The 27,417-nt window shown below is 41.9% G+C and overlaps 1 protein-coding gene across 1 annotated transcript; it reads right to left on the bottom strand.

Annotated features, from left to right (window-relative positions):
• LOC309697019 (uncharacterized protein) lies at positions 1-26,974 on the bottom strand. The gene is made up of 6 exons (XM_082518634.1): positions 26,415-26,974; positions 10,975-11,207; positions 9,285-9,471; positions 8,952-9,047; positions 8,261-8,768; positions 1-7,336 (listed from the first exon to the last, which is right to left on the bottom strand). The coding sequence occupies exons 1-6, from the start codon at positions 26,439-26,441 to the stop codon at positions 6,399-6,401; spliced, it is 1,989 nt and encodes a 662-aa protein (XP_082374760.1). The 5' UTR covers positions 26,442-26,974; the 3' UTR covers positions 1-6,398.
• Positions 26,975-27,417: the final 443 nt, after the last annotated feature.

A 27,417-nucleotide genomic window follows, 5' to 3' on the forward strand; every position in this document is an offset into this window, starting at 1 on the left:
TTACTGACATTTCTTTACAGGAGTTCTGGGTGATTGATCAAACCAGCAGAAATCTCTCACAGCTGCAACAGTTTCACAGACATCATGATTCAGATTTTCTGTCACATTTGTGAGGTCACAGGGTTCATGAAAACACAATCTGAAAAAATAATCGACACCGTCTCGTCAGTAGTTCATCACACATAAACTCGCTTCCTGACGTCACGCAGACACGACCTGAGCACCAGGCGTTACAGTGCAGTTGTGCAGAAGGATGCAGTCCCTCAGAATCAACCTGCCACAGACTGCAGTGAGAAGTTTGGCAACACGACCTCAGATTATTGCACACAAAATCGGCGAAGATGCATGAACAGATTCGCACAACCTGAAGAACATGAAGGGTCATTTACTCTCTAACCGCAATCCTCAAAATGTGCTGAAGCATACTTTGTGTTTAAAAGAATTCACCAATAGCCACTAAATAAACGGTCAAACATTTGTGGAAATTTGCTCATTTCTCTTTTCTTTTGAGACTGGAACCAGGACATCGCTAACAACCCTGAAACGACCTCTGAAGTTACCACGCTCATGGTTTCTTGATGGAACTGCTTTTTGTTCAGCGGTTACTGTGCGCTGCCTGTGGCACCATGGCGTCTGATCTAAAACCTGTCCTCGGTGACAAACATGGCTGACACTACGCGGAAGAGAAAAGAATTAAAACCACAAATTTCTAATTTACATGCTCGTCTGTGTTTGGAGTTTTCTAGTAACTCCTAACTTCTAATCTTAACGTGTCCGATCATCCCATGCTGAAAACAGATGGCTCAACGTCTGTGTTCATTTTGTTAATTTTGACAAAAACTAGATTGAAATTTATTGACACTTTTGTTGATGAATAGTGACTACATGTTGTGCAGCGGAGTTAGACGTGCACAGTTTGATCTGGGGGGCGGGATTACGCTCACATGCTCCGACAACATGTCAAAGCTTGGGAGGAAGAGAAGAGTAAATTTAACGCTTCGTAAACTGTGTGCAGCAACTTTTACATTTTTACACTTTATATTTTAGTCAACTTCAGATTTAGTCTAAGATGATCCAATAATGTTTAGTCGACTAAAACTAGACTAAGTAAAGGACAAGTCTTCACTGTCAAAGGTAAGTACAAAAATCTTACACTGGTTATAGTTACATAATTAAACCTGTGGTTTTAATTTCACAGTCAAAGCAGGAATATTTATTTCTGTTATTTGCCACTTTGTTACATATGTATGTAACGAAGATTTCACGACTGAAATTAAAACCACGGATCAACATTATGTAACTATAACCAGTGTAAGATTTTTGTACTTACCTTTGACAGTGAAGACTTGTCCTTTACTTAGTCTAGTTTCAGGAGGACCTGGCAGGGTTCAGAGAAACGTGTTCATGACTTTACTGACTGAACAGCCGTTTGGTATTTCAGCCCAACAAACGTGGCAAAAATAAATGGCACTCTTTGCAAAGTAGCTTGTTTTGACCTCCCGAGAGTTTTTCAAGGATGCAGCATCTTTTGAAAACTATGAAATCTTCATGAATTGCACACAGCCATGATAAGCACTATGAAGGTAGAAGTAAATATACCAGTGGCACTGGAGCACCAGACTTGGTTTCTCTTTACTTTTCCGTGCTAAGATAGGCTTCCACTCTGATGATCATCTGAACCCAAGAAAAAAAGGAAAGAGCAAATTTCCTTGAAAGTTGTTCATGTTCAAAGCAAAAGCTCAGCTGACTGGAGTTGGCAAAATCTCAAGAAGCTTTAAGGAATCACAGTTAGCAAACTTATCTTCCCTTTTTAGGATTCTCTTTGGTCTGGAAGAAGTTTGGAGACAGACTTTCGTCCGGCCTCGGAGGTTCTGGACAAACTGGCATTGACACTAGCTAAGTATTAACAAATTATTTACATATTTAATTAAATTCTTATTGTTATTAAAATTCACAAGATAAGTACCTGTAGCAATCCCAAGCATGTCCAGTTTTTGGCTCTGCTTTAGCTTAACAATTTTAATTATTAGCGCTGCCTGTCAGATGTCCGATCCAAATAAAAGCCCAGGCTGTAACTCCCCCCCCCCCACACACACACACAAAAAAGAAAAACAAACACAGGACGACAGTTTTAGCACAAACAGCAGTTTAGGCAATCAATGAAACACTTGTTCTGTGCTAATCAGGTGTTAGCATGCTAGGCTTTGACTGTAATATTAGCGCTTGTATATGCAACACTCAATACGCTAACATGTATGTACACACACTAGCACAGCAGGATGTTGGTGTAAAGCAGAAGTAATCTATTCAAGGCAAAATAAAGGATAAAGTATAGAAAACTACTATGATTATAAAATATACTTTTACACGGTACAGAGATATTCTAGATTGTCCACAAACCAAAGTTACCCTGTTATCTTTGGATAATCACTGCCAACAAACCAGCAATTTCACTCTTCTTCACACACACACACACACACACACACACACACACACACACACACACACACACACTGCTTAGAAAAAACCCTCAGATATATTCGTTTGACAGGACCAACCTTTGAAACTCACTTTCTTCCAAATCTTCCCATGAAATATGAAAATAAACAGACATTTTCTCATATTTAACAAAATTGCATTGAACAGTTAGATTATGACACATTATTAAATCATAACATTTAACCCTGATAAACATTTCTTAGATTGTTGAAACCACCAGCTTCCTTCAAAGGTGCCTGCAGTCACATTGGCTCACAGCAGCCCTTGTGACAAGATAACAGAAACCTTGATATCTTGATATTTAATCATCCTCTCTGATCTGAAAATCTACCTGAACGTCATCACTGATAATCTGACAGGCTGGAACAAAGTCTCAATTACGCGTTTACAGAATTAAAAGTACAATAATTAGACTGAATTTGCAGCTAACAGCTGACGTGTAGTGATATGTACCTGTACTCATTCATGTACCGTGTTTGTGTAGTATCATCAGTGTTGTGTTTTCACAGATTTCAGATGCAACAGCTCACAAGAATATAGTGTTTTTGCCTCCTGTGTGATAAGACTGATAGTTCTCTCATGTCTCTAATGGTTATGAAATTATTGCCAGAATGTAGTTAGCTTAGCTAGGCCCGGCTAAAAGATTAGAAATAGAGCCAGTCTAGAAGAGTCTACTTCCTGGTATTTCCACCAGGAATCCAGCCAGGTGAGCAGTAGGGGGCGATCGTGAGCCAATCCTGAATATGTGTAAATGAAGCTCAACAGCTAACACGTTTATTTACACCCGTTTAAAGACAAAAAGGCTATTTTTATTTTAGTATTTCTAACACAACACTGATAATATGCCAGATTTGATATGAAACGACTCTTTTATCTCTCCTTTGATTTTTATTTTTTCTAAATTATGCATCGGTCGTTTAAGGACGGGGCGTACTTTCTCGATGGTTGTGGGAAGCGTAGCTTAACAACAATGGAAACTTCCATTTGTATATAAGAAGCTACTGGTTGCGTCCCACTTCAAAAGCTGTAAAGCTTTCTCAGATTTACTGCAACACAAAACTGTAAAACTCTTGAAAAAATAAAATAAATAAATAAAAGTAAATCTGTTGGCTCAAAGACGTCTTTTAAGAACATCATGGAAACTCGCCAAAGAAAAATGCTTTCTCCAGTAGAACTGGTCTTTTTCTTCATCTACATAGAGCTCCACTGATTATGGAATAACTCGTGAGCGCCCCCTACGCTCTCTGAGAAACAAGGGAAAATGGGTATCCTGGTTAACTGGACACCTGTGAGGTCACAAGGTGTTATCTCAGGTGTGCTGGCAGATTTGGAGATTTTGCTTTATAACATTTGAAACTGAAGTACAATCGTAATAATTTCTATGCAAAACTCCCAACATTCCCAAAATTCCCAACCATGTGCTGCATGTGGCCTCTGTGTGGATTTGTTACTTTTCTTTGTCCCATGTTACACAGAAAGAATTTATTTGATAAACTGATGGATGACGATGAAGCCGCAGGATTTCTGAGGGACAAATGTTTTATGCTTTTGGTACGCTACATAAAAAAAAAAAATTGTTTGTGTGTTAAAAATATAACTCAGTACTCAGACAGGCGTTTACCAGGAAAATAAACTTTACTTTCATTATTTCATTATATTTAAATTTGAGTTATGTTTAAAAATTCAAAAGGTTGTTTTCAAATAATGACTTTTACAAACAATAAATAAATAACTGGTTCAGTTTGAATGTTAGGATTACTGAAAAACATACAGATGGATGAGCATGAAGGTGTTATTGGATGTGGGGTTTTCATTTGTATTCTTTAGTGTTGAACAAAGAGCCAAATTGGATATTTTGTATCAAGTCTTCACAAAAAAATATCAAATTGAAAATAATGTCATAGACATCTTTTTGTTAACGGAATAAAACGAACCTGGATTTGAGAAGTTCATACGTGGTGTGGACGGCCTGCTGTTGTTTGTATTTGTCCTTAAATATAAAGTTGTCCAAAGTCAGTCAGTAATTGTGTTAAATAATCGTGATCTCCATATTTACCAAAGTAACTGGGCACTGACAGATTTGTTATCAGTGGAGCGCTCTCAGGGCTACGGTAGATATGATACATCTGTCCTGTTTGATTTCCATGTCTGACCCACGTATTTGAAACACAGAACATTAGGATTTTGGACTTAACTCTGCAAGAATGTCATACGAGAGAAAGAAAATCAACAAATCCGACACTCTGATACCAGGATGCGTTCTGCACTGCAGCTTCAAAAATCATAATATTCATCATCAATTTATAGATGAATCATCAGGACTGGAGAACCAAATGTGAGAAGTGTGCGAAGTGGAGATTCAGCTGAACACAGCGCTGCACAGAGACTTGCGAGGCCTCTCGATGGCGCTGCATTTATTTACACTCCGAGTCTGTGAGAGTGCGTGGAGATTAAAACGGTAAACCACCCAGGATACGCCAGTGAAACGACGGTGTGTTGAAACAGCATCTTAGAGGATTTAGAGGCTGTTTGATCATAAAGGTGCAGAAATCCTCTAACAAGCTTAGAGCGAGCAGTTTTGTTGCTTCACACAGTCGACTTTGACATTTTATGGCACAGAAACAAAGGCGGTCAACTAGAAAAGGAGCAGAGACACGTTTCCACAAGGCAACACATCCAGTGGTGTGATATTTGATGCCGGTCACAGGCGGTCTGGTGTGTGAAGGATCTGACCAGTTCATCGTGCGAGTTAAGAGTTTGAAGCTCATGCAGCTCTTTAGAGTCTATTTACTCGTTCAAAACAGCAGAGAGTCATTTTTATAGCAGGCCCTTGATTAGAGGCTCTCTGCAGATGGTTGTGTTGCTGAAACTGAGCTCAGGAAGGCTGACCGTCTCCAGGACTGGAATGATCATCAACATTTGTGTTCATTTAGCCTTTTCTGCAGAGAGCTTTCTCCCTCTGAGCCCCCGTTTTGGATCTGACCACGCTTTTTTCTGCTCTTCGGTTGTTTTTATAAACCCAGATGCATTTGAAGAGCTCTGACGCATCATCAAATGAGTCAGAACTTCCTATCAGATATTAAATAACACAGCTGAGATCCAGATTCACTGAGAGTGTGATGTGAGTCTAATGTAACCTCTTAACTTCCGCCGGGAAACTGGAGACCCATTTAGGGTTCTGGGTGGGTTTTCGCCTTTTTCTAGTTTCTGAAATGTGCTTGTTTAGCATCAAGCTGAAGCGTCGCCAAACCCAAGCTCTAATCCTTAGTGGGTCACCAGAAACCATTTGGATGTCTGAGTAGAATTTTAGCTCAGAAGTTTTTTCCTTTACGTCTTTACTCGGTGTGACGGAAATGTTCAAACTTTAGTCCCTGCAAGTCAACATCAGCTTATCTTCTACGGTTCTTTCAGATAGAGTAGCTATAGTAGAATTTATGAAATATTATGACAGTGTATCGTGGCCATTAAACCTTTAAAAAACATGAATGGAGCAAAGAGAGGAAGGTAATCTTCCCGAAAAAACGTATATAATTCTTGGTATTTTAATCCCAGATATATGGATTTGTAATCTAACGTTCAGAGTTATATATTTCTTTGAATGGCAGCGTACCTTGGAGAACTGATTACTGAAAGGTGTAAACTTTTGTCTTAATTTTTCTCTTTATGAGGACTTAAAAGGATATTCAGTGAGATTTATGTTGGCAAATCTTGCAAATTGTGTCCCAATACACAAAGTTTTGTTTTGAAATATATTTAAAATGTGATTTCTATGTGTAACTGAGGCGTGAGTGACCATGAAGTTTGCTGTTTCCAACACACACATTTAATGAATCTGGGTCTGAGTGATCTTGGAGGTTTTGTTCAGTGTGATCAGTAAACGATGACGTATTGCGTTCCCATCAGACAGTAGTGACCGACAGCAGTGGGCTGGGACAAAGCTGGCTGTCGCTCTCCACTCGAGTCCCGTGAGTCAACAGCTCCTCCACCGTTGTCCAATCATCGAGCAGCTTGCTGTTCCTCAGTCGGTTCTGCTTCATGTGGCTCAGTTCCAGCACCGTCTGAGATGACAGTGACCCCTGAATGCCCCCAGTTTGCTCCTCCCCACCTCCTCTCCTCTCTCGGTGTTGGCGTGACAGCGCCAGGTGGCGTCTTCTTTCCGTCCGGCTCCAGTATCGCCCCGCCAACCGTCCATCGTCTCCTTCCTCCTCCCCTAGTCTGCCTCCTTCTCCTCGCACCTCCTCGTCTGTGGTGACCTCACTGCGTTCCCTGGCCAGACGGTACGCTCGGGCCCTGAGCAGCTGATTCCTGACTGACCTCTGATTGGACAGTCTGGAGCGAGGTGAGGGTGGAGAGCGAGGACTACGTTGCGGCGCTCCAAGAGTGCTGTAGAAAGGACTGCACGTGCCCTTTGGCCTGCCAGGGCGGTTCCCGAGGGTCTGAATGCCACGCCAGTCTGACATGCCACTGGAGCCAGATCCAGGGCTCTTAGAGAGCGAGTCCTCCTCCCTGCTGCGGTTCGAGCCCGGGCTGTTTCTCATTGTGTTCTGATGATTGGTCAGACTCGTTTTGTCTATGCTCAGATGACTAGCAGGGTGACAGTTGTTGGGATAGCTGGCCCTGCTCCTGGGCCCCAGTGCATTGCTGGTTGTGTCTGGCTGGTTTGTCTGGGCTGTGTTTGGATCTGTCATGTTGGGATGGCTCGCCCTGCGCCGTCGCTGTCCTTCACTCAAATCTGTTATTGTTCGACTCCTACCTGGACCCTCTACAGTCCCGCCTCCTCTGTGCTGCTGCTGCTCCAACCATAGCGCCCTCCGCTGACAAGGCTCTGTACGACAACCTGTTCAAAGAAAGCTGTGATTAGGCGTTAGATATGTGTCTGCAAGAGTGTTTTTGGATATACTGAAATATGCTTGACGGGCATCTCTGTCCTACAACCCCAGAAACACTCACCTGAACCTGGATTATAAACATATGAGGTGAGACGCAAGTTTGTCAGGTCGTGGTGCATTAAGGATCCGAGACACTGAGCTGGTGACTTAATGCTATTTTGCTAGAAAAGATTGATTCATAGACTATGGGTACATCACACCAGCAAACATACGTGCTTATCAGTGGTAAGTTATGCTTCACCAAAGTCTTTACTTCAGCAACACTGAAGAGTAGACTTCTTGGATGGTCTGCAGCGATCGATGCAGGAGATACAAACACAGCAGAGAGGCTGTTCTCATTAATTCTAGAATGTGAGGTCCAGCGAATAGCTAACAGCTACTATTACCTGTGTCAGCACTCTTTCAAAGTGGCCACTCCCCTAACTTTGAGCCTTTGCTGTATCTAAATGGATGGATTTTAAACCTGATGTGTAGCTTACGTGAAGAAATCCATCTATAGACAAAACTCTACCCAGCTGTTAACCTACCTTTGTGATGCTGTAGAGTTGGGCATTTTAACATGAGCTGTTGGAGCCGCCTCAAGTGATCGTTCAAGGAACTGAAGCTTTGTCCCTGCCTTAATTTTCAGACGCAAATTTAGCTATTTGATTGGAGGGTGTAAACCTGATAATTCTGTGTTGATGTAGTTATGTTTTTCAGGAAAACAGGGATAAGAAGAAAAGACACCCGACGCTAAAGTCACTTTGACCTCTGGTTGGACTGTGATGAAGCCATAGCTCAAAACTTTGACAGATCAGACATAGGTGTGGACAGACAAATTAAAATGACTAAAAGTGGAGATTTTCACAATTATTTTACTGTGTTTTACTAACCGATAGAGGGTGAGGGTGGTGAACGGTGACGAGGTAAAGTGGGACTCCTCTCAGCTCTGTGGAAGTGAACTGTTGTGGTCGTGCTGTTACCCACAGAGCAATGGGATGCTTTTGGTACTCCAGGTTGGGTCATCGGAGTCGTCTCAGGAATCGACTCCAAATCCCAGCGTCCTCTCTGCTCACGAGGGGAGTGGCCTGAACGAAGATGGTGAGCTTGCCGGTGAGTGTGGCCTCCGTGAATCTTGTGTAGCCGTCTGTGCTCCCCAGTGCTGACACTGTGGAAGCCTGAGTCGCTGGGTTCGGAGGAGATTAGGGACTCTGAGGAAGAGGAGGATCCTTGAGAGGAAGGGGTGTGGCCAGGCAGTGATGACATGGCATCTGTCTCAGCTTCGGAGAGCGCTATCCGGTTGTGTGGGCTGTCGGGGCCACAGCCTAACCCGCTGTCAAGCTCACTGAGGGGAAGGTAGCCAAGAGGACGTTCAGACCTCCAGGGCTGACGATAGTCCGACTAAAGAGAAAATAAAAGAATTTAAACTGAGGTTTTTTTTCCAAATCAAACTGCAAAATATGCTGCAAATGCTCCATAACTGCAACATTTACTAATAAAAAATGGAATAGTTAGAGAAACAGTATAACAGAGACAGGGATAGGTCTGAGAAGAGGGCATAGCCTTGATACTGAAACCAGTTACCTGTCTGGGAAAAATTGTCGGGTCCACCTCTTCTGCACCGTAACAGCCAATCAGACAGCTCTCAGAGTTAGGCTGGTAGTGCAACATTTCTTGGCCCTGAAATAGAAACAAAGGTGAGAAAGGAAACTAGTGTGTCTTCATTGGAGAGGGTCATGAGTTAACTTTAGTGCTGAAAGTCTCCCAGACGTGACCTTGAAGAGGAGTTCAGTCAGATGTTTTTAAGGGCCGATTTATGGAACAATCTGGAAAGATCGCAGCTAGCGTCATATTTTAGACGAACACATTCAAGTGATATTTCAGAATAAAATGGTGTTGTAAACAAAAACAAGTTACCCGGTAGTCCAGTCTGTCCAGGTGGTCTAAGCTGTAGGACACACTGGGCAGGTAGTTGTTGCCTGGGTGCTGGTCATTTGATGATCTGGGGAGGTATCCATTGGGTGGGTAGGCATCAGGTGGCATCATCATGTGACCATTGGGAGAGTATAGGTCAGGTGACACAGTCATGTGACCATAATAAGGCCTGTGTAGTGAAAGAGATCAGGTCACTTTATATTTTATGAGGAAGAGGAATTCAATAAGAATGTAGGACGCTCCAGTAAAAGTGTCATATATACCTGCTTAAATAAAAACAATACATGTATAGTCTTCATGTTCAGACAGGTACTTCAGGAGAACAACCTTCCATGGCCATGAGAGAGACACTCGATGGAGCATCGTGCTGATCTTGCAAACTCAATTTGCCCCAAACCCTCAAGTAAAAAAGACACATTGTCCTTCAATCTGACATATCATGCAAACAGAGGCATAGGATTTATTTTGGTGTTTTTCGTTGCAGTCGTTACACGTCAGCTCATCCCCAAAACTTTTCTAAAAGTTTTTATGATACGTGTTCTCATCCTTGATCCCGAACCCACATTATCTGCTTTGTGGTGAAAGTTTACTTTAGTTGTCCGTGTAGGTTCTCAGTCATCCAGGTCATGGTAAACTAAGGAGCTTGGAATGAAAAGCAACTGGATGTTTCATCTCTCATCTGAAAAGCTTCACCAGTTCTAAGACCAAATGGTGGAGAGTCCCAGATTTTAAGCCCTAGTGGGAGATCTCCCTTGAGAGGCTCGTTGACCCATTAACTGATCATGAGGTGTGAAAAAGGGTGTGGCTCATTATCAGCAGAGACCGGGTGAAACCATTATCAGGGTGAGTGGGTGTTAAGTCGCCTGGGAAGGGATCTCGAAATTGGATTATAGGTGGCAGACAGTTGGTGTCGTAAGCCACGCCCTTCTGTTCAAGGATGGCCGTCGTTCAGATGGTTTCTTTCAACTAAGCCATCCATGTCCACTGCTGGGAAGGCCTTCCACACCATGTATAAACTTATTCTTAGAGTTCAGATAGATATCTACAACCAGATTAGTTTTATTTCCTTGAGAATAACAAAAAGATATCTAACCATTTGTTTTCAATTTGATATCTATTTGTGAAAATGTGATACAAAATATCCAACTGTCTGCCACCTATAATCCAGTTTTGAGATCCCTTCCCAGGCGCCTTAACTTCCACTCACATCTTGTGTCTGTTGGTCTCAATAAGTTACATGATAGCGTGACGCAGGGACTCACAATGGTTTCACCTGAAACCTCTGCTGATAATGATTCGGATAAGAGGTGAAAACATCTTCAAGAAACGTAAAGAAGTTCATTTCCACTTTCCTTAGTTTAGCTTCAAACTTTCAACTCATCCTCTTGCCATCTTTTAGTCCTACGGCCAACATCTTATCCAGTTTGCAAACACCTTATTCCCAAAATCGGACCTAGGTTCCAAACTTTGCACCATTTAATTCTTTTTCTTCTCTATAAAAGTCTCTCATACTGTGAAAAACACAAATTTCTCTATTGTCATGAACGTATGGGGTTGGGGCGCTGACTTGGTTATCAAGTCAGATCTTGGCTCCTTAAAAGTAAAGAAAACTGAAATGTTTTTTACTTAAATCACAAAAATGATGCTGTCAGAATATGACAGGAGTACGTACCCTGCAGTGTAGCCGTCTCCCTGACTTTCCTCTCCCTCCATCAGCCCCATGGCTCTCAGGGCCTCCCAGTGTCTCTCGGTGGGGACGCTGCACTCAATTGCACAATGGGACCTTCGCCTCCTGTGACCATGCCCCCTTTTAGCTTCGACCTGCACAGCGACCGGCTGGCCATACTCGTCCACGTAGTGAAGCTCCTCTCGGTGTCGGTGGTGAGCAGGTTCACGAGTTTTAGCCTAAAGACCAAAAAAACATGAAAGCACTGCAAGCTTAAGAAAAGGTGGAAATGGACATCAGTAATTTGGTTCCTTCTATAAACCATTATTTATATTTTCAGCCACCCGAGGTTTCTGCCGTGAAACATCGCAGTATTTCGTGGAGTAGTGATAAAGCAGATAGGCTGCATAAAGACACAGAGGCAAAGTGGGAGTTTGGCCTCCAATACAAGGTCAGTCAGTGCTTTTGATCCAACTGTTTGGCATGCCTGACTACAATTGCGTTACATAAAGTGGCAAATGATTCACACTGTCTTTATATAAAAAAACGAGCCATTTTGCATAAGTTGGATAACAAAAGAGAAAAGTTTGGAACTGCAGCAAAGTTTTTCCTTTAGTACTGTGTTTACTGTGTTTACTGTGAGTGTGTTTTTTAATGGAAACAGATGTTTATTGAATATAAAGCCTCTGACCGATGACCCTCTATGACACCATCAGCTGTGTCTCAGAAGGCTCCATGCAGTATTCATGTAAACTGGAATAGTTATTACACCAGACAAATAAAACCACTGGGTGATGAATAGATCGTGTAAACACACTGGTACTGCTGTCCAGGCTCCTGTGCATGTTCATGCTGATCTCGCTCTACCTCCAGGATGACCCTGCTTTCATATCTGTGGGATGCAGGTGAGCTCGGCTGATTGGTTGCTGTTTTAGCTTGCTGCAGGCCTGACGCTTGAACGCTGGCTTCCCTCCAGCTCCTGTGGGCTCTCCTCTTTCCACCTCCAGCCAGCAAGCAAACTAGTCACTCAGCCTGTGTGTAGGATGTTAACTGATATCTGCCCAAAAATGCAACAGTCCAGGTTTGGTAGAGGTGGGTGGCATCTCTGTGTAATCCTCTATTTCTTCTATTTTGCTGAGTTAGGAGTTTATTCTTCTCTTTTATTTCATTAGGTATGTTTAGGTTGTAGTCAGGGGTGAACTGAAGCAAAACTTCCTTCAGCGAGTTTGAGTCTATCCTCAGTCACACAGAAATTTTTATGCTAACCTTGCCTCTGTAGAGCTGTCACGATATCACATTTTCTCCAACAACCATGCAAACTCACTATGAATACACTGACAGCACCGATGTTCAGAACAGTTAGCATAGACCTTATAAACAGAGAGTGTTAATGCAGGCTGCATTAACACGACTGTGTATGTCTTTGGATGCATGCGGTCTATAGGTGAGCGTGACAGAGTTGTGCTGAATTTAAATGCCCTGAAACTAAACTACAAACACAGAAAGTCGAGAAGGAAAAAACGCCTCTCCCTCTACTGCACGCTCATCTTTTCTCTTTTCTTTCCCTTCAAGTTTAAAAGCAGATAACTGCCTCTCCCTGACCCCGGTTCTACTAAAGATCTCCTGTTAAAAGCACGTTCTTCCTCCCCACCATCCCCAGCTGCTGGCTCACAGGAGATCCAATCATTATAAATCAGTCCTATTTTATTTTGTAATCTTTGGTTCCTGAGTATTCTTGTAGTATTCCTTTGACAGTTTTCCCTTATTTTTTCAGCCCTGCCATCACCTGTTTAATTAGCCACACCTGTTCCCAGTCAGCCAATCAGCTGTGTCTCCCCCTGCTTCTCTTTGTTCCTTTGCCCGATCCCCTCATCTTTTTAAAGGTTTGGTTTGCCGGCAGTTCCCAGTGCTTTAAGCATTCCTCATGTTCCTGATGATCTTGTGCACGGCCTTTTTGGATTCTCTCTTTTGCCTGCCCCTTGCTGGAATTGTTTGCTCTGCTAGCTGACCCGTGCACGACCTCTGCCTGGTCAAAGAATTTTAGTCTCTTTGCCTCCGGGGTCTTGCATTTGGCTCCTCTGCTCAGCGAGCCCTGCACTAACAGTGTCGGGTACCTCAGTCTATAAAGCCCCTTCAGATGACTTTTCTCTATATGGATGCAAATGAATTCACACAGTAAAAGACAAAAAGATTTGCCTTTGTTGTTTTAATTATGCTATTAAGAAAAACTGTGAAAATCAACAAGTAATGCTGCAAACTATTGAACGCTTCCCTAAATAAGGAAGTGTTAGACGTGAAAGGCTGAATGATGGAGAGTTCAATAGAACTGAAACCAGCATAACGGAGGTCTGAGTTTATAAATGGAACAAAGACGAGTTCACTGAAAAATCGAGAAAGATTTCAGTTGAGTGACTCACATACAAATAAGGCCAGCTGTACCAGAGACGCACGATAAACACTGAGACGCCAGACTGGGAAGATTTGAGATAATAATGAAAAAGCTTCGACTCAGTAAATATTCTCTGCTGCTCGTTTCTGAAGGAGAAACATTGGCTGAGATTTTGTTTGGCTAGACCTCGAAAATAACACAAGTCTGGAGATCAGGCTGATCACAATATCTCATTTTTACAAATTAATTAATGAAGATATGATTTTGAAAAATAACAGCAACGATGTTATCAGTCAAATCAAGGTTTAACTTTAACTTAGGATAAAATGAGACCTGATCATACAGATTTTAAATATGAGAAGTTTCTTTATTAATTCCCAATTATTTAATTTAGAATTAGCTTTTTCAGTGCTGTATACCATTTTATTTATTAAAATACAACAAATAAGATCAAGCAAGCTCACTCTGTCCAGAGTGGATCGTCCTGTCCAGTCAGAGCATAAAAGGACCACTCACGCTCCGAAGGACAGGCAGTCATTAGGTCGGCTAAAGCCAAGTGATAACAAAACCCCCGTGTAACGGTGCAGCCTTGTGTTGGAACGTCACATGTGAAAGTTAAGATGCAGCGAAGTTACAGAGAGGCGGCATCTAGGTCAGGATTCAGCCCCCCGTAACCTCTGGACCAGCACTGGAGTCTTTACTCTCTCAGTACAAGGCATGAGGTCTCTCTCTCTCTCACACACACACACACACACACACACACACACACACACACACACACACACACACACACACACACACACACAGGCTCACAGAGCAGTCAGAGAGTGATGTGCTGTACCCTGGAGAAGTGTGTCGCGCTCCACTGCACTTTGACAGTAACACAGACTGATCTCTCTCCCCTCCCTTCATCTATCCGTCGCTCTCTGCTGTTTGTGATGCTTTGACTCAGTTTTCAGTCTCAAAGTGCAAAACTCTGCAGAATGCAGACATTCGTCATTCTCAGCACAAAATCACAGTTAGCATGCAACAAGAGAAAACAAGTGTCACATGAGGAAGGCTTGGTGAATCTGGGTCCACCAAAGTTTGATCATCAGAGCGCGAGTCACTGCAATGCAAAATGTCAAACTAGGCTATAAAGATAAAAACAAGTCTGATACTCAGCCTGCTGTCTTTTAAAGTAGATGATACAAGAGAGTCAAATTTATTTATACAGCATCTTTCATACAAAAGCTGCTCAACGTTCAGAGACGAAAAGATAAAAGCATTAGGACGAAACAAAAATGCAATAAATGCAATAAAGTTTATATTTTATGTAAAAGCTACAGAAAAAAAGGTTTTAATCCTGATTTCAAATAATACACTCTTTGTTTTATTCCACAAACGTATGTTACTCTCATTCTGTAATCTGTAGTGGAATACATTTTAAAAGCAACCTTCCCAACACTGAGCTCCATAATCTGAGCTAAAGAAAGCATATAAATATTAAAAGGAAGCAGTCCAACAACAGAACCCTGAGGAACCCACACGTGACCTTTATTTGGTCAGAATTATGGTTGTAAAATGACAAAAAAAATCTGAATTTGTCAAATAAAAGTCAAACCAATTAAGCGCAGTTCCTGAGAGTCCCACCCGTTTCTCCAGCCTATCAAGCAGCACTGAGATGAAGCACTGCTATGACTGTAACTTTTGATGCATCACTATTACGCTGAATAAAACTGTGATAAGAGTGGTGTCAGCGCTATGATGGGGTCAGAATCCAGACACTGAGAAGATTGTTCTGAGGGAATTTGCTGGTAAACAACCGTCTCAATAACCTTTGCCAAAAACTTTAATTTAGATATCAGCTGGTAATTACTAATTACTGAGACATCCAAGTTGGACTTTTTTAAAAGAGGTTTTATTACTGCATTTTTCAGGGTCTTAGTAAAATGCTGTGATTGCAGAGATGTATTATCTATCTGTAGTATTAGTGGGCAATATATCAAAGGAGAAAGTTGTAGATTTCATCTATTTAGCAATTTCTGTCAAAGATATGAGGTTTAAAGGTTTATTATTAAGTTATTATGTTATTACTATGTCTCTTGAAATGGAAACACCAACTGGTTGACTTGTCTTTTGTATTTTCTCAGTAAAAAATGCTGCAAAATCATTACATGGTTTATTAGACGATAACTCAGAAGGAAGTGGTGGCAAAGTTTTTGTTAGTCTATCAATAAACTAAATAAAACACGAGTGTTATTGACATTGTTATTGATGATCTTTGAGAAAAAGGACTGTCATGCCCATTTTTTACTTTTGATTATAAATCTGAAGATGTCTTTATTAATATTGTAATGAGCCTGCACTTTAGTTTTCCTCCACCTACATTCAGCCTGTCTGCACTTCCTGTTCTGAGTTCTAACCATTAAATCATTGATCTTTTCCCTCCACGGATAATTTTGGTCTTAATTGGAGCAACAGTATCCATAACAGTGAGCAGACTAAGGTAAAAACCATTTACAAGATCATCAGCAGAATCCAAAAGCAAAGATGATGGAGGTATATAAGCCTCAATAAACTGTGGACAGGTATTGTCACTGATACGTTGATAACTTCATCTTTACCAGTGATTTTAAACACGACACAATAATGATCTGAAAAGGCTGCATCACTGACCACAGTGTCAAATACATTTAAACCTGTAAAGATCCAATACTCTTCTCTGAGGGCCTTTAACTTTCAGATTAGTGCAAAGCTCAAGCCCAGATTACGCAGATCTTCAGGATCGGATGCCAAGTCTGCATTAATGGTGCAGTTTGAGGCTCCACCCCATTCATTGATGAACGATTATCCAAATCTTCAGGATGGGATGCTGAATCGTCCATTGATGCTACAAATCTGTTCTGTAACTTCACGGCCTGTTCACCGATAGGTTTATTCTTTGTTTGCTTAAATACTCAAATGAACATGAAGCATCAAAGGTCAAAGGTCACTCAGTCTGCTCTTCAAGTCGATTCATTCGTCTACATGGTAACATGCACTGTGCTCACAGTATTATTAACAGCTTATTGGCACATAAACCATAAAGTGCAACACACACATTTCCCCCGATTTTTCCCGTTTCTTTAAGACCATGCATGCCAGCTGTTTCCTCAGGAATCTCCCAGAATCTCTGACTTTTAAAAAAAATAATTGGTAAACACATATTAGTAAGTCTTACGTGTTTGTCGTGTTGCCAGAAACACGGTCCACACACTAAATACAGTTTATACCCATCTGTCAGTGCAACCTGGCAACACACAACCCGGTTCATTTGTGCTGCTGGTCTCAGGAACACCACTGTTATTTGCTCACTTAAACAAAGGCGAACTGAGCGTGTGTTTTTGCCTTTGGTATAGTTGGAAAGATATTAATCAAGCCAAACTTCTGGCATTAAAAACTTGTAACTGAAATATGGTAAAAAGACAATATAACTTTATAAACATTCATGAAAATATCCACGCTGGACAGCTAAAAATGGCTGTGACTCGTCTGTGGTTGGAAAAAGGCGGGTGTGCAAAATACAACAATGAAAAACAAAGATGCTGCAAAATCAAACGATTTGGGCAGCAGGAAAATCATTTCACACATCATCCTGTCCCATATCATTTTCATTTTACAAGTATTATTATACATGAAGTCACATGTCAAGTGCCTTAAGGACACGCTATGAGAATTAGCCTGGGAAAAACACTTTCCACAGCTTTAGTGCAAAGACTTAGCATCAGTTTTCTATTTCAGGTAAACGATACAAAGCTGCTGCCAGATGCTATTTAGTCACACTGATTAAATATCAGAGTTTTAAACTGCTCCAAAAAGGCACCAACAACACAAACACAGCTGGAAAGAGACTCCAGCTGAGCCGAGGTCTGTCAGACAGCTTAGAGCCGATTTCCCTTCTAAGTCCAGGAAGAGTCAACAACAAAAACAACTTCCAACATACCCAGAACCAAAACTGTGTTTTGTAGCAGGAGAGCAACATGTTAATTTGGGCATTTCAACAGAGGAGTCGGTGGGACTGGCTCACGTTTTGGATAAACAGGTAAGTTTCATCGTGGTAGCCTGGCTTTCTTAGTCAGTAAAAATAGGACCAAACGTCTGACTGACAGCAGACTGATTTCTCAGGTTGTTAACGAACCATCAGACCACTGATGCTCACACCTAACGTCAGTCTGAGCTTCTGTGACATCACAAAACTGGAACTCTATTCAGATTTGTAAGAGCCTGATGTCATTGGCTAATGTGCTGCATATCAACGTACATCATTTAATGTAGTGTTAAAACCATTAAAAATAAACTTGTGCTTTTTTTAAAGAAAAAAGGTTAAACGACATCTTGCTGAACCCAAAATAAAGCACACGTAAGGCTTCACAGTAACATATACATGCTGCTGATGAGCTGAAAATCTATAGTTGAGGTGGTGTTCGTCCTCTGACTATGCAGCCTGACAGATGCAGAAATACTCAGGAGCAAAATAGATCATGAGCTCTGTGATTTGGGTGAAGTGGAAGTGAGTCACATTTTCTTTTGTGTCGTACACACAAAGAAGGTCGTTTTTTATGAAATGATTGGACAAAACCCTGAAATGTTCTGGTACGAACATGGAGGCTTTATCTGAAAGCATCTAAATTTGTTATCATGTGATTTATCTCAGTTATAATTATCAGAATCCATGTTTGATCAGTGATTTGTGAATTATGCCGCTGACACAGTGTACTGTGCAGCCACGGGGAGGACAGAGCAGCAGCACCACTCTTTTATGTCAAACTGTCAGTCTCTGTGCAGTCACATGCCACGCCCTGCTTTGCAGCCTTAGATTCCTCCGATCACGCACAAAGCGTGGCTTTCTGCTCTGTTTCGTGTTAAAGCGCTGTCAGCACAGACAGGTCAAACATTCACATGCAGCTTTAGGGGCCATGAAAGAAGATCCTGCTGATCGTCTCCAAGAAAAACCTTGAGCTTTCACCTGGCATGTGAGCAGAGAGTCAATATGGACCGATTCAGTCACAGCACCAGTGGGATGAAGTTGAAATGACATCCTGGGCACAATCGTGTTGGTTCTTCTTCTTTTGGCTGCGCTCTTTAGGGCTCGCCACAGCATCCATCTGACCCTATCCCCAGCATCCTCCTCTGCCACACCAAACCTCTGCACGTCCTCCTTCACAGCATTCACGAATCCTCTCTGGGGTCTTTTCCTCCTTCTTACATCTCCATAGTCAGCATCCTTTGTCTAATATATCCACTATGCCTCCTCTGCACTTGTCCTTGCCAGTGCCCTCTTTCTTAGACATCTCCACTTCCTCCTTACTGATCCTGTGTAGTTCATTGTCCTCCATCTGTCCCCTCACCTCGCTAATTTTCTGCATTCATCAGCTCCCATCTTCTAGACACACTCTCTTCACTCATTTGCACATGTCTGTGGTTAACCACCCTAACTTGCTGCACATCCTTTCCAGCCTGATTTTCCTTCCCAGTATTTTTCTCCTTTCTTAATGCCCAGTCTCACACACAGCTACTAAGCCTTTCCTGCATGCCTAGCCTCAAAGTAGTCTTGTCAATCTCTTCATCTCCCTGGAGTAGTGTAGTTATTGATGGAAAATCTATTTAGGAAAAAATACCTACTGTGCACACAAGACAAAAGATTTTTGGATGGGTCCACACAGGGATCTATAGGGGTCGTGAGACTGCACGAGTTAAGGACAGTAATCACCTCTTGTTGGCTCTTTTGATTGGAATTTTTGCTGATTGCTGATTGATACGGATTTTTATGGACAGACTGAAGCATTAGATTTGAATTATCTGGTACTGTTTTCTCATCGTTTAAATCTTATTAGCCTGTCAGATGTTCCACAGGGGTCAGTTTCAGGCCCAGTCTTGTTCTCCTTATATATCCTCACATCCTCATAGAGCATGTAAGTGAGATGCATGGTTCAAGTTGTATTTCTTATGTTAATTACTTACAGATATATCAATGTCAATGTCTTAAGGACTTCCTTTGCAAGGTCAAAAATTAATTTCCTCCAACTAAACTCAGAAAAAATGAAATTGCTGACCACGAGTTTTGGCCCATGCCTGAACAGATTCTGGCATTAGCTGATTCCCTGAAGGTAAATTTCATGGCAGTTGTAAAACTATCCTAGTGATATGTATAAGATGTAACTAATGAAAGGATATAGACAACTGATGAAAGTTGCAAAAGTGTGTAATCATGTTGGTCTGGATTGTCATTTTGGTGATCAGCTCAGAAACTCAGAAATCCTCAGACTAAATGGAGGGAGATACTAAAACAGCATCAAAAAATGTGGCTCTCATTGGGCGTGCAGCACAACCAAAGCAGCAATCATAAATAAGGCATGACATTACCGGTGTCATTGGGGGATAGTTTCATGGTGTTCAAAAATCTCTAAATGTGGGCCTGTTTGATCAGACACAGAGAGGAAATCCCTTCTTCTTCCAGTACTGGAGCTACTCCTCAAATACTGTAGTGTAGTGCAAGGCTGCAGTGGAGGAGTCTACAATGTAGGTTGGTGCATGGATTATAATAATTCTTTAGGTTGATGATGATGATAAAACTGTCGGTACAACTCGTAGAATCAAAGTTGAAGGAAAAACCAGAAACGTTATCAGTTCACATTCAACGAAAATGCTGTGCCTTTTGAAACATGTTGGCTGGAACTGTAAACTTTGAAGAAGAGGCTAAAAACTGACCAAATAATGAGCACAGTTAATAATTATTAAATATTCTGTCCAGCAAATATAGTGCTATATCAAAGCTGTTTACTGATCTGTTGAAAACTACAATTTATTGTGTATGTTTAACTAAATAGCACAAAACTTAATGTGTCATTAAGTTGAATGAGTTAACCCTCGGACCTGAGAATGATCTATTACATAAAAACATGATATCAGACTAGCAATAAACTACAGCCCACAAGAAATTAATGCCTTATTTCTTGACAAATACATGTCAAGCAGTTACCAAGGCCATAGAGTGTTAATTTAAGTGGTTGAACGAATACATTTGTACAAATATCAGCAGATGTAATTTTGCACATAAATTCATATATATATATATATATATATATGAAATATTTCATGTAAAGCTGTTTCTGAGCCAACATACAGTTTCACCTTTTTAAGTAGGGACCAGCGTAACTAACGCTTGCCCTGTCCTGCTAGAACTTAGTGCAGTGTTTGATACTGTCGACCACAATATTTTATTATTAAAGGTAAAGAGTCCTCTTCACACACTGAGGTTAATTATGGAGTTCCACAGGGTTCAGTGCTAGGACCAATTCTGTTTACATTATACATGCTTCCCTTAGGCAGCGTCATTAGAAGACATAGCATACATTTACACTGCTATGCAGATGACACCCAGCTCTGTCTGTCCATGAAGCCAGATAACACACACCAATGAGTTAAACTGCAGGAATGTCTTAAAGACATAAAGACCTGGATGGCCGCTAACTTTCTGCTTCTTCATTCAGATCAAACTGAGGTTATTGTACTCGGCCCTGAAAATCTTAGAAATATGGTATCTAAGCAGATTCTTACTCTGGATGGCATTACCTTGGCCTCCAGTAACGCTGTGAGGAACCTTGGAGTCATGTTTGACCAGGACATGTCCTTCAACGCACATATTAAACAAATATGTAAGACTGCTTTCTTCCATTTGTGCAACATCTCTAAAATTAGAAATATCCTGTCTCAGAGTGACGCTGAAAAACTAGTTCATGCATTTATTACTTCCAGGCTGGACGACTGTAATTCATTATTATCAGGAAGTCCTAAAAACTCCCTGAAAGCCTTCAGCTGATCCAAAATGCTGCAGCAAGAGTCCTGACAGGGACTAGAAAGAGAGCAGATTTCTCCTGTTTTGGCTTCCCTTCATTGGCTTCCTGTTAAATCCAGAATTGAATTCAAAATCCTGCTCCTCACATACAAGGTCTTAAATAATCAGGCCCCATCTTATCTTAATAATATTAAAGTCATGGAAAGGACTTTCACGTGATCAAATAGTTTAATTTAGCATTATTTAATTCTGTTATTCCAACTTAATTAATGATGAGCTTATTCACTGCAGTTGATTGAGTTGATGCAAACCGTGCAATCACGTTAGTCCAACAAAAGCACTTAATACTATTGGAAAGCTATTTCTTAAAGTGGAAATCCTTCCCACAATTATTTTAAGTTTATTCAAAGAGTTGTTCTTTGGAGTGTTCAACAAAGTTTAGAGGCTGGTTAAAATAAAACTTTAAAGAATGTATTAAAAAACTCACATATCTGTCACTACATCCTTCACTCACTATGTGTTTATAGACCTCTCTGCATTCAATCATTGGTTGCTATTAATCTCTGTCTCTCTTCCACAGTGTGTCTTTTGTCTTGTCTACTTCCTCTCACCCCAACCGGTTGCAGCAGATGGCCCCGCCCCTCCCTGAGCCTGGTTCTGTCAGAGGTTTCTTCCTGTTAAAAGGGAGTTTTTCCTTCCCACTGTCGCCACGTGCCTGCTCACACAGGCTCGTCTGATTGCTGTCTCTGTAGGATCAGTATGAAGCACATTGAGCTGACTATTGTTGTGACTTGATGCCATATAAATACAAATGAATTGAATTGAACTGTAATGTAACAGATTACTTTTAATTCCCCTTACTGGAGGTTTGATTCTTACAATCCAAGCGGGCACCGGTCTCCTTATTACAACAACTCGTGTTTTCCTCTCTGGTCTCTATTTAAAGTCTCGTGTAGACTGATATGTGTAGTGACTGTCTGTAAACACGCAGCATTTCATGTCTCATGTGTTCATGAAGTGCACTGATCAGGTCACCTCAGCAGGCATCAGCTTGAGTTATGACCTCCCTCCTCTGTTTGTCTCTGCCTGTTTTACCTGTGTGTGTGTGTGTGTGTGTGTGTGTGTGTGTGTGTGTGTGTGTGTGTGTGTGTGTGTGTGTGTGTGTGTGTGTGTGCTGCGCTGCGCATCATCTGATAAGGTGTTTGTTTACATGCACCACAGCGTCAGCGCATCGAGGAGAAAACCCTCTCCGACATGCGTTCCCAGATAATCGTATGTTCCAGAGTTCTGAGATGAACAGGAGCCAGAAAACATTCATGCTGCAGATTGTTCAGCTCCGCATGAAGGCGAGCCTTTTGATCATTGAGGCGTTCAGCCAGGAGATGTGGTGCTAAATGAAAACACGGCTAACTCGCTGACAACAATTACTGAGATGTGGCTTCTTGCTACAACAGGCAGCGAGCAGGAAGGAGGAGCGCTCAGTCACCAAGACAAACGGGAACACTTTCCAAGAAAAACTCCCAGTGATGGCTGGTCTGTAGAGCTGGAGCGCTCTTCTTAATGTTTCCTTGTGCTATTCAGGCTTTACGTGGATAATAGAGTGTTAAAAGCTTTTAAGAGAGTGATTTTCTTTTCCCCCTCTTATACAGTAGTCACCAACGGAAGTTGCGGTTGGCAGGTTTTGGTTTAAGAAAAGAAAAAGATCTTTGTAGAGTCAGATAAGATGCTCCATATCTGTGAAGTCAGTTTATTAGAGGCACATAAAGAAGGAAAAACATGCTGACCTATATTCAGATCGCTGCCAACGAGCTCAAAACTAATTAGGGAAATTATGGGGTTAATTAACATAAGATTAAATATTTATCTTTCTGCAAAATGAAATAAAATAAATCCTCCATTTGTCTGGAATGATGGTTTAAGGTTTTGTGCAGAATTCTGATGGAAATATGGAGACCAGAACAGAAACGCTGGATGACTCATCCCTCACTGCTTCAGTAAGTCAGATGACAAACTTGATTTTTTTGTCACATGGGGGAAGCAGGGGCCTTATTTCCAGGAGGGTTAGGGGGGTTATGACCCCCCAATAATCAGACCCAACCAGTATAATGATGAATTATCTTGCATAAATAGGCTGTTGATTTTCTTTGCTCATTTCAGTTATTACCAGCACAATAGTTGCATGTTTAATCATCTGGGAATTTACCCACATTTATTTATTTATTTAGACAGAGATCTTAACCCCCCAATGTTCAGCACAAAGTTACGCAGATGGGAGGAAGAAAACAGCGAAAATCCAAATCTACAGTTACAGACTGTTCGAAATAACCAGCAAAAAATACTAAAGATTTCAAAACCAAACGCTGTGTGATAATGAAACAGATGCTTTAGGTGCGCAGGTGTATTTGTAGATCGACAGATGATGAATGCATGGTCTAAACTTCTACTTTCACTTCATATTTGATGCAACATGATCTTTATCTTGTAAATAATGGCCCGCAATCACGATCATGATTGGGTGATTTAGTGCAGGCCTGTTCCTTGGATTCCTTTTCTAACCCTCCTTAATCTTCATTTCTAGTTTCGTGCTGCTAAAATGGGGATGCATCTGTACTCACTCCCAATGTCTCACATATGGACAGTTGATCAAGACCCGTCAGCATCAGCATAACATAGTTTTTCTACAGGTAAAGACCGTGAACGTCTTCTTAAACTTCATCAAACAGCGAGTAAAAAACCAAGCAAAACGAAGCTTGAGACCTGAGCCACAGTCCCCCGGTTCCCTTTCTCCTGTGTAGGCTTTATGGCTCCTTTTACGCAGGAGCATTTGCTCAGATTTGATCTCATGCAAATGAGATTGGGTTTTAATTACTTGCTCTTTATGGCCCCTCAGGCTTGTGAAAAATAACCGTCTGAACTGAGTAGTCTGGGTGTCTTGTGCACATTCTTACATAGTCAGGATTAAGAGAAGATCTCTTAGTGAAACATTCACAGCACTTCAGCTCACGTCTAGATTCTGGAAGTGCAACCAGCTCAAACGTTTTTCTGGGCTCGCAGATCAAATCAAAGATTAGCCTCGGAGTGTCAGGTCTTCATCTTCAGCAGACATCAGACCAGCAGCTCTCTGAAGCTGTATTTGACCCATGCATGAAGTGCCTGATGAGGCTGTTTGAAGTTAATCCAGCACATTTCCAACCACAGCTTCTCTGCCTGAACGCGCTGCTGACAAATACAAGACCACAAATTAATTTTGTTAATCAAGTTATTAAGTAACAACAACGAAAACACCACCAAACAGTCTACAGGCGCACTAACAACTCTGAAAAGGTTACACTTGTTTCTCCCTGGTTTTACAAACCTCCAATTAATAATGAACAAGTTCTCATGTAAACACCACCATAATGGCTTTAAGTGAAGCACACATTCATAGCATTGCATGTGTAAATATAACTTATTTATAGGAATGAAAAGAACAAAGCATGCTTCATTTCAGGACACACACAGCACTGAGACGTTCTCTGCAGAGATGAGATAACCTGCTGGACGTGACCTCAGCTGATCTCTGCAAATCAGGCCTTTGCTTCAGCACAGCAGTGAGACTGGAGCCACTGTGGGTAAAACACTCGTGACAGCCTGCTTGGAGTTTGTCAAACTGCATTTAAAGGACAAAGTGCAAAGAGATTTGTTGATTTGATGAGACACAAACTCCCAGGCACTGATCATCACTCAGTGAACCCACTGGTGCAGCTAAGCACGGTGGAGGCATCATCATGCTATAGGGGTGCGTCTCAGCAGCACAAACACAGAGACCTGAGTGGGTTCACCTTTCAGTACCACAGAGACCTGGAGTAAACCAACCAGACAACACTGGAGTGCCTTCAGCTGCAGCGTCACAGGTAAAGTCCAGACTTTAAACCCAGAGCCTCAGTGCACCCAGCACAGGCAGCATTTTAAAGGTTTACGTAGCCATAGTTAACAGTCCTGCTGTCAAACTTAGTGTTAAGTTAAAGGTTAAGCTTGGCCAATGACATTACCCTGATTTATTAAACTTTTGATTCCACAGTCGTCCCGAATTTACAAAGACTTAAACCTGGCGATTAAAGAATAAAGTCTTCAGAGAAGTGTCTTGATGCATCTCAACCATCCAGGAAAGCAAATCTCCAAAAGTCGATTCTGTTCATTGGACGTAGCGCTTTGTGGGAGAAACGTTTCTGAAGGAACTGAAGGACCAACGGGCTGGGAGGTCAAACCTCCCAGCCCGTTGGTCCTTCAGTGGGCTGTTTCAGTCATTATGCAAATGTACTGTTTATAAGACTGGGGAAACCTGCAGACAGCTGAGACTGAAGAAGTCACCTGGATAAGTGACGAAGCGTTTCTCCCACAAAACTCTGCGTCCAATGAACAGAATCAACTTTTGGAGATCTTCAGAGACGTGTTTTTGCAGCCACGGGCTTCACCTCCTGCTGACCATCAGAGAGACTACAAGGCACATCTACAGTAGCCTCAGTTTTTAGACACAGAAATCATCTTTCATACTAAGGTTCTGAGGTTCTGCGAGGAGAATAAGATACACTTCTTACCCAAAATACTGGAAACTACCACTGCTGCTAGAGAAGCTTCTACAAAAGACTAAATTAGTTTTAGAATACTTTTTAAACGGCAAACAGGAGTGTTTGATTTTTACATAATATTAATAATAATAATAGAATTGCAAGAAGCAAGAAACACTGACTGAGACTCATTGAAAAAGATGTGAGTGTAAAGTGAAGGGATGTGAATACTTTATGAATCCTGGACGTGTGTGTGCAGCTCACTCACTGCTTTTCTTTCTGCCTCCTCATCCTTTACAGAAACACACACACACACACACACACACACACACACACACACACACACACACACACACACACACACACACACACACACACACACACACAGATAACAGCCTTTAGCCTTCAGTCATCAGAGCTTCTCTCTCAGCTATTGTCTGGGTTCATTCGTAATATCTGGGTTAGGGATTTGTGTACATGTGCGTGTGAGCAGGAGTGTGTGTGTGTGCATACAGTAAAGGTGTGTGTCTACATCTCCACAGTGATATAACAGAGAGCAGGTCATCCCAGCAGCCATCACATCTCATTTACCCACCCTCCTCCTCCTCCTCGTTCTCCTCTCTTTCTCACCCCCCTCTTTGTTTATCACTCTCTCTCTCTCAGACCCAAAACACACCTGCAGAAGCTCACTCACCTTGGTCCGAGTGAGACGGCAACCCATTCTGCCTTTGCCCTCGGACAGGTCAGAGTTAGGAGGAGCAGAGAGCAGAAAATGGTGAGTATGACAGGAAAAGAAAAGGAATAAGATGCAGAGATCAGATGAAAGAAACTGCAGAGGAGAGGAAGGAAAAGGGCAGAAGAGGGTTCAAAAGCATGAGAACGAAAGACAGCGAGAGAATAGAAAGAAAGAGAGAGAGAGAGAGTTTGTTGAGCCTCGTCCGCCCACCAGCTCACATCTCCAAACTCTGAAAACCCACAATCCCTGGCTAATCAGCTGTCCTCCTGTGCTGCTGAGGAAACTACAGCTCCCATGATGCTGCGGTGTAAACAGCAGCAGCAGCAGTCGGTGGGAAGCAGGTCCATCGCATTAAACCCCTCTCTCCTCAGGAATGAGAAATAATCATGGGCGAGCAAACTGCAGCAGGAGCAGCACAAAGCGGGACGAGCGAGACAGAGGAGAATGAATGAAAGAGAGAGAGAGCGGTACATGTAAAGAACAGAGCTGTCTTCATCTGACTGCTTCTTCCCTTTCTCTCTGTGTTCTTCTCTCTCTCTGCAGCTCGGCTCCTGCTGGCCAATCACAGTGGCTGGATGCAGGAGGAGGGAAACATTTGCTCTGATTGGTCGAAGGAAGCGTCAGCTGAAGCATCCATTCAGCGTTTTTCTCTCCCCTCTGCTCCTCGCTCTTTCTCTCGTTCTCTGTATTTTGCTTGTCTGACCTTGTTTCACTCCCTCTTCTTCACACGGTGCTTTTTCTCTCATCCCCATCTGTCTCAGAAAGCCCACAGCATCGACTGTGTGTGTGTGTGTGTGTGTGTGTGTGTGTGTGTGTGTGTGTGTGTGTGTGTGACTCCACCAGACCCTTTTTAGCCTTCATAACTCACATGTTCAAAAATGAAAGTGCACTTTGATGTCCTGTAATATGGACGTTATTTAGCATGAAAGTACATTTTGCACAGCTTCGTTTCGAATGTTAA

Source organism: Aulonocara stuartgranti, assembly GCF_965226115.1.
Source record: "Aulonocara stuartgranti genome assembly, chromosome: 20".
Classification (NCBI taxonomy): Eukaryota; Metazoa; Chordata; class Actinopteri; order Cichliformes; family Cichlidae; genus Aulonocara; species Aulonocara stuartgranti.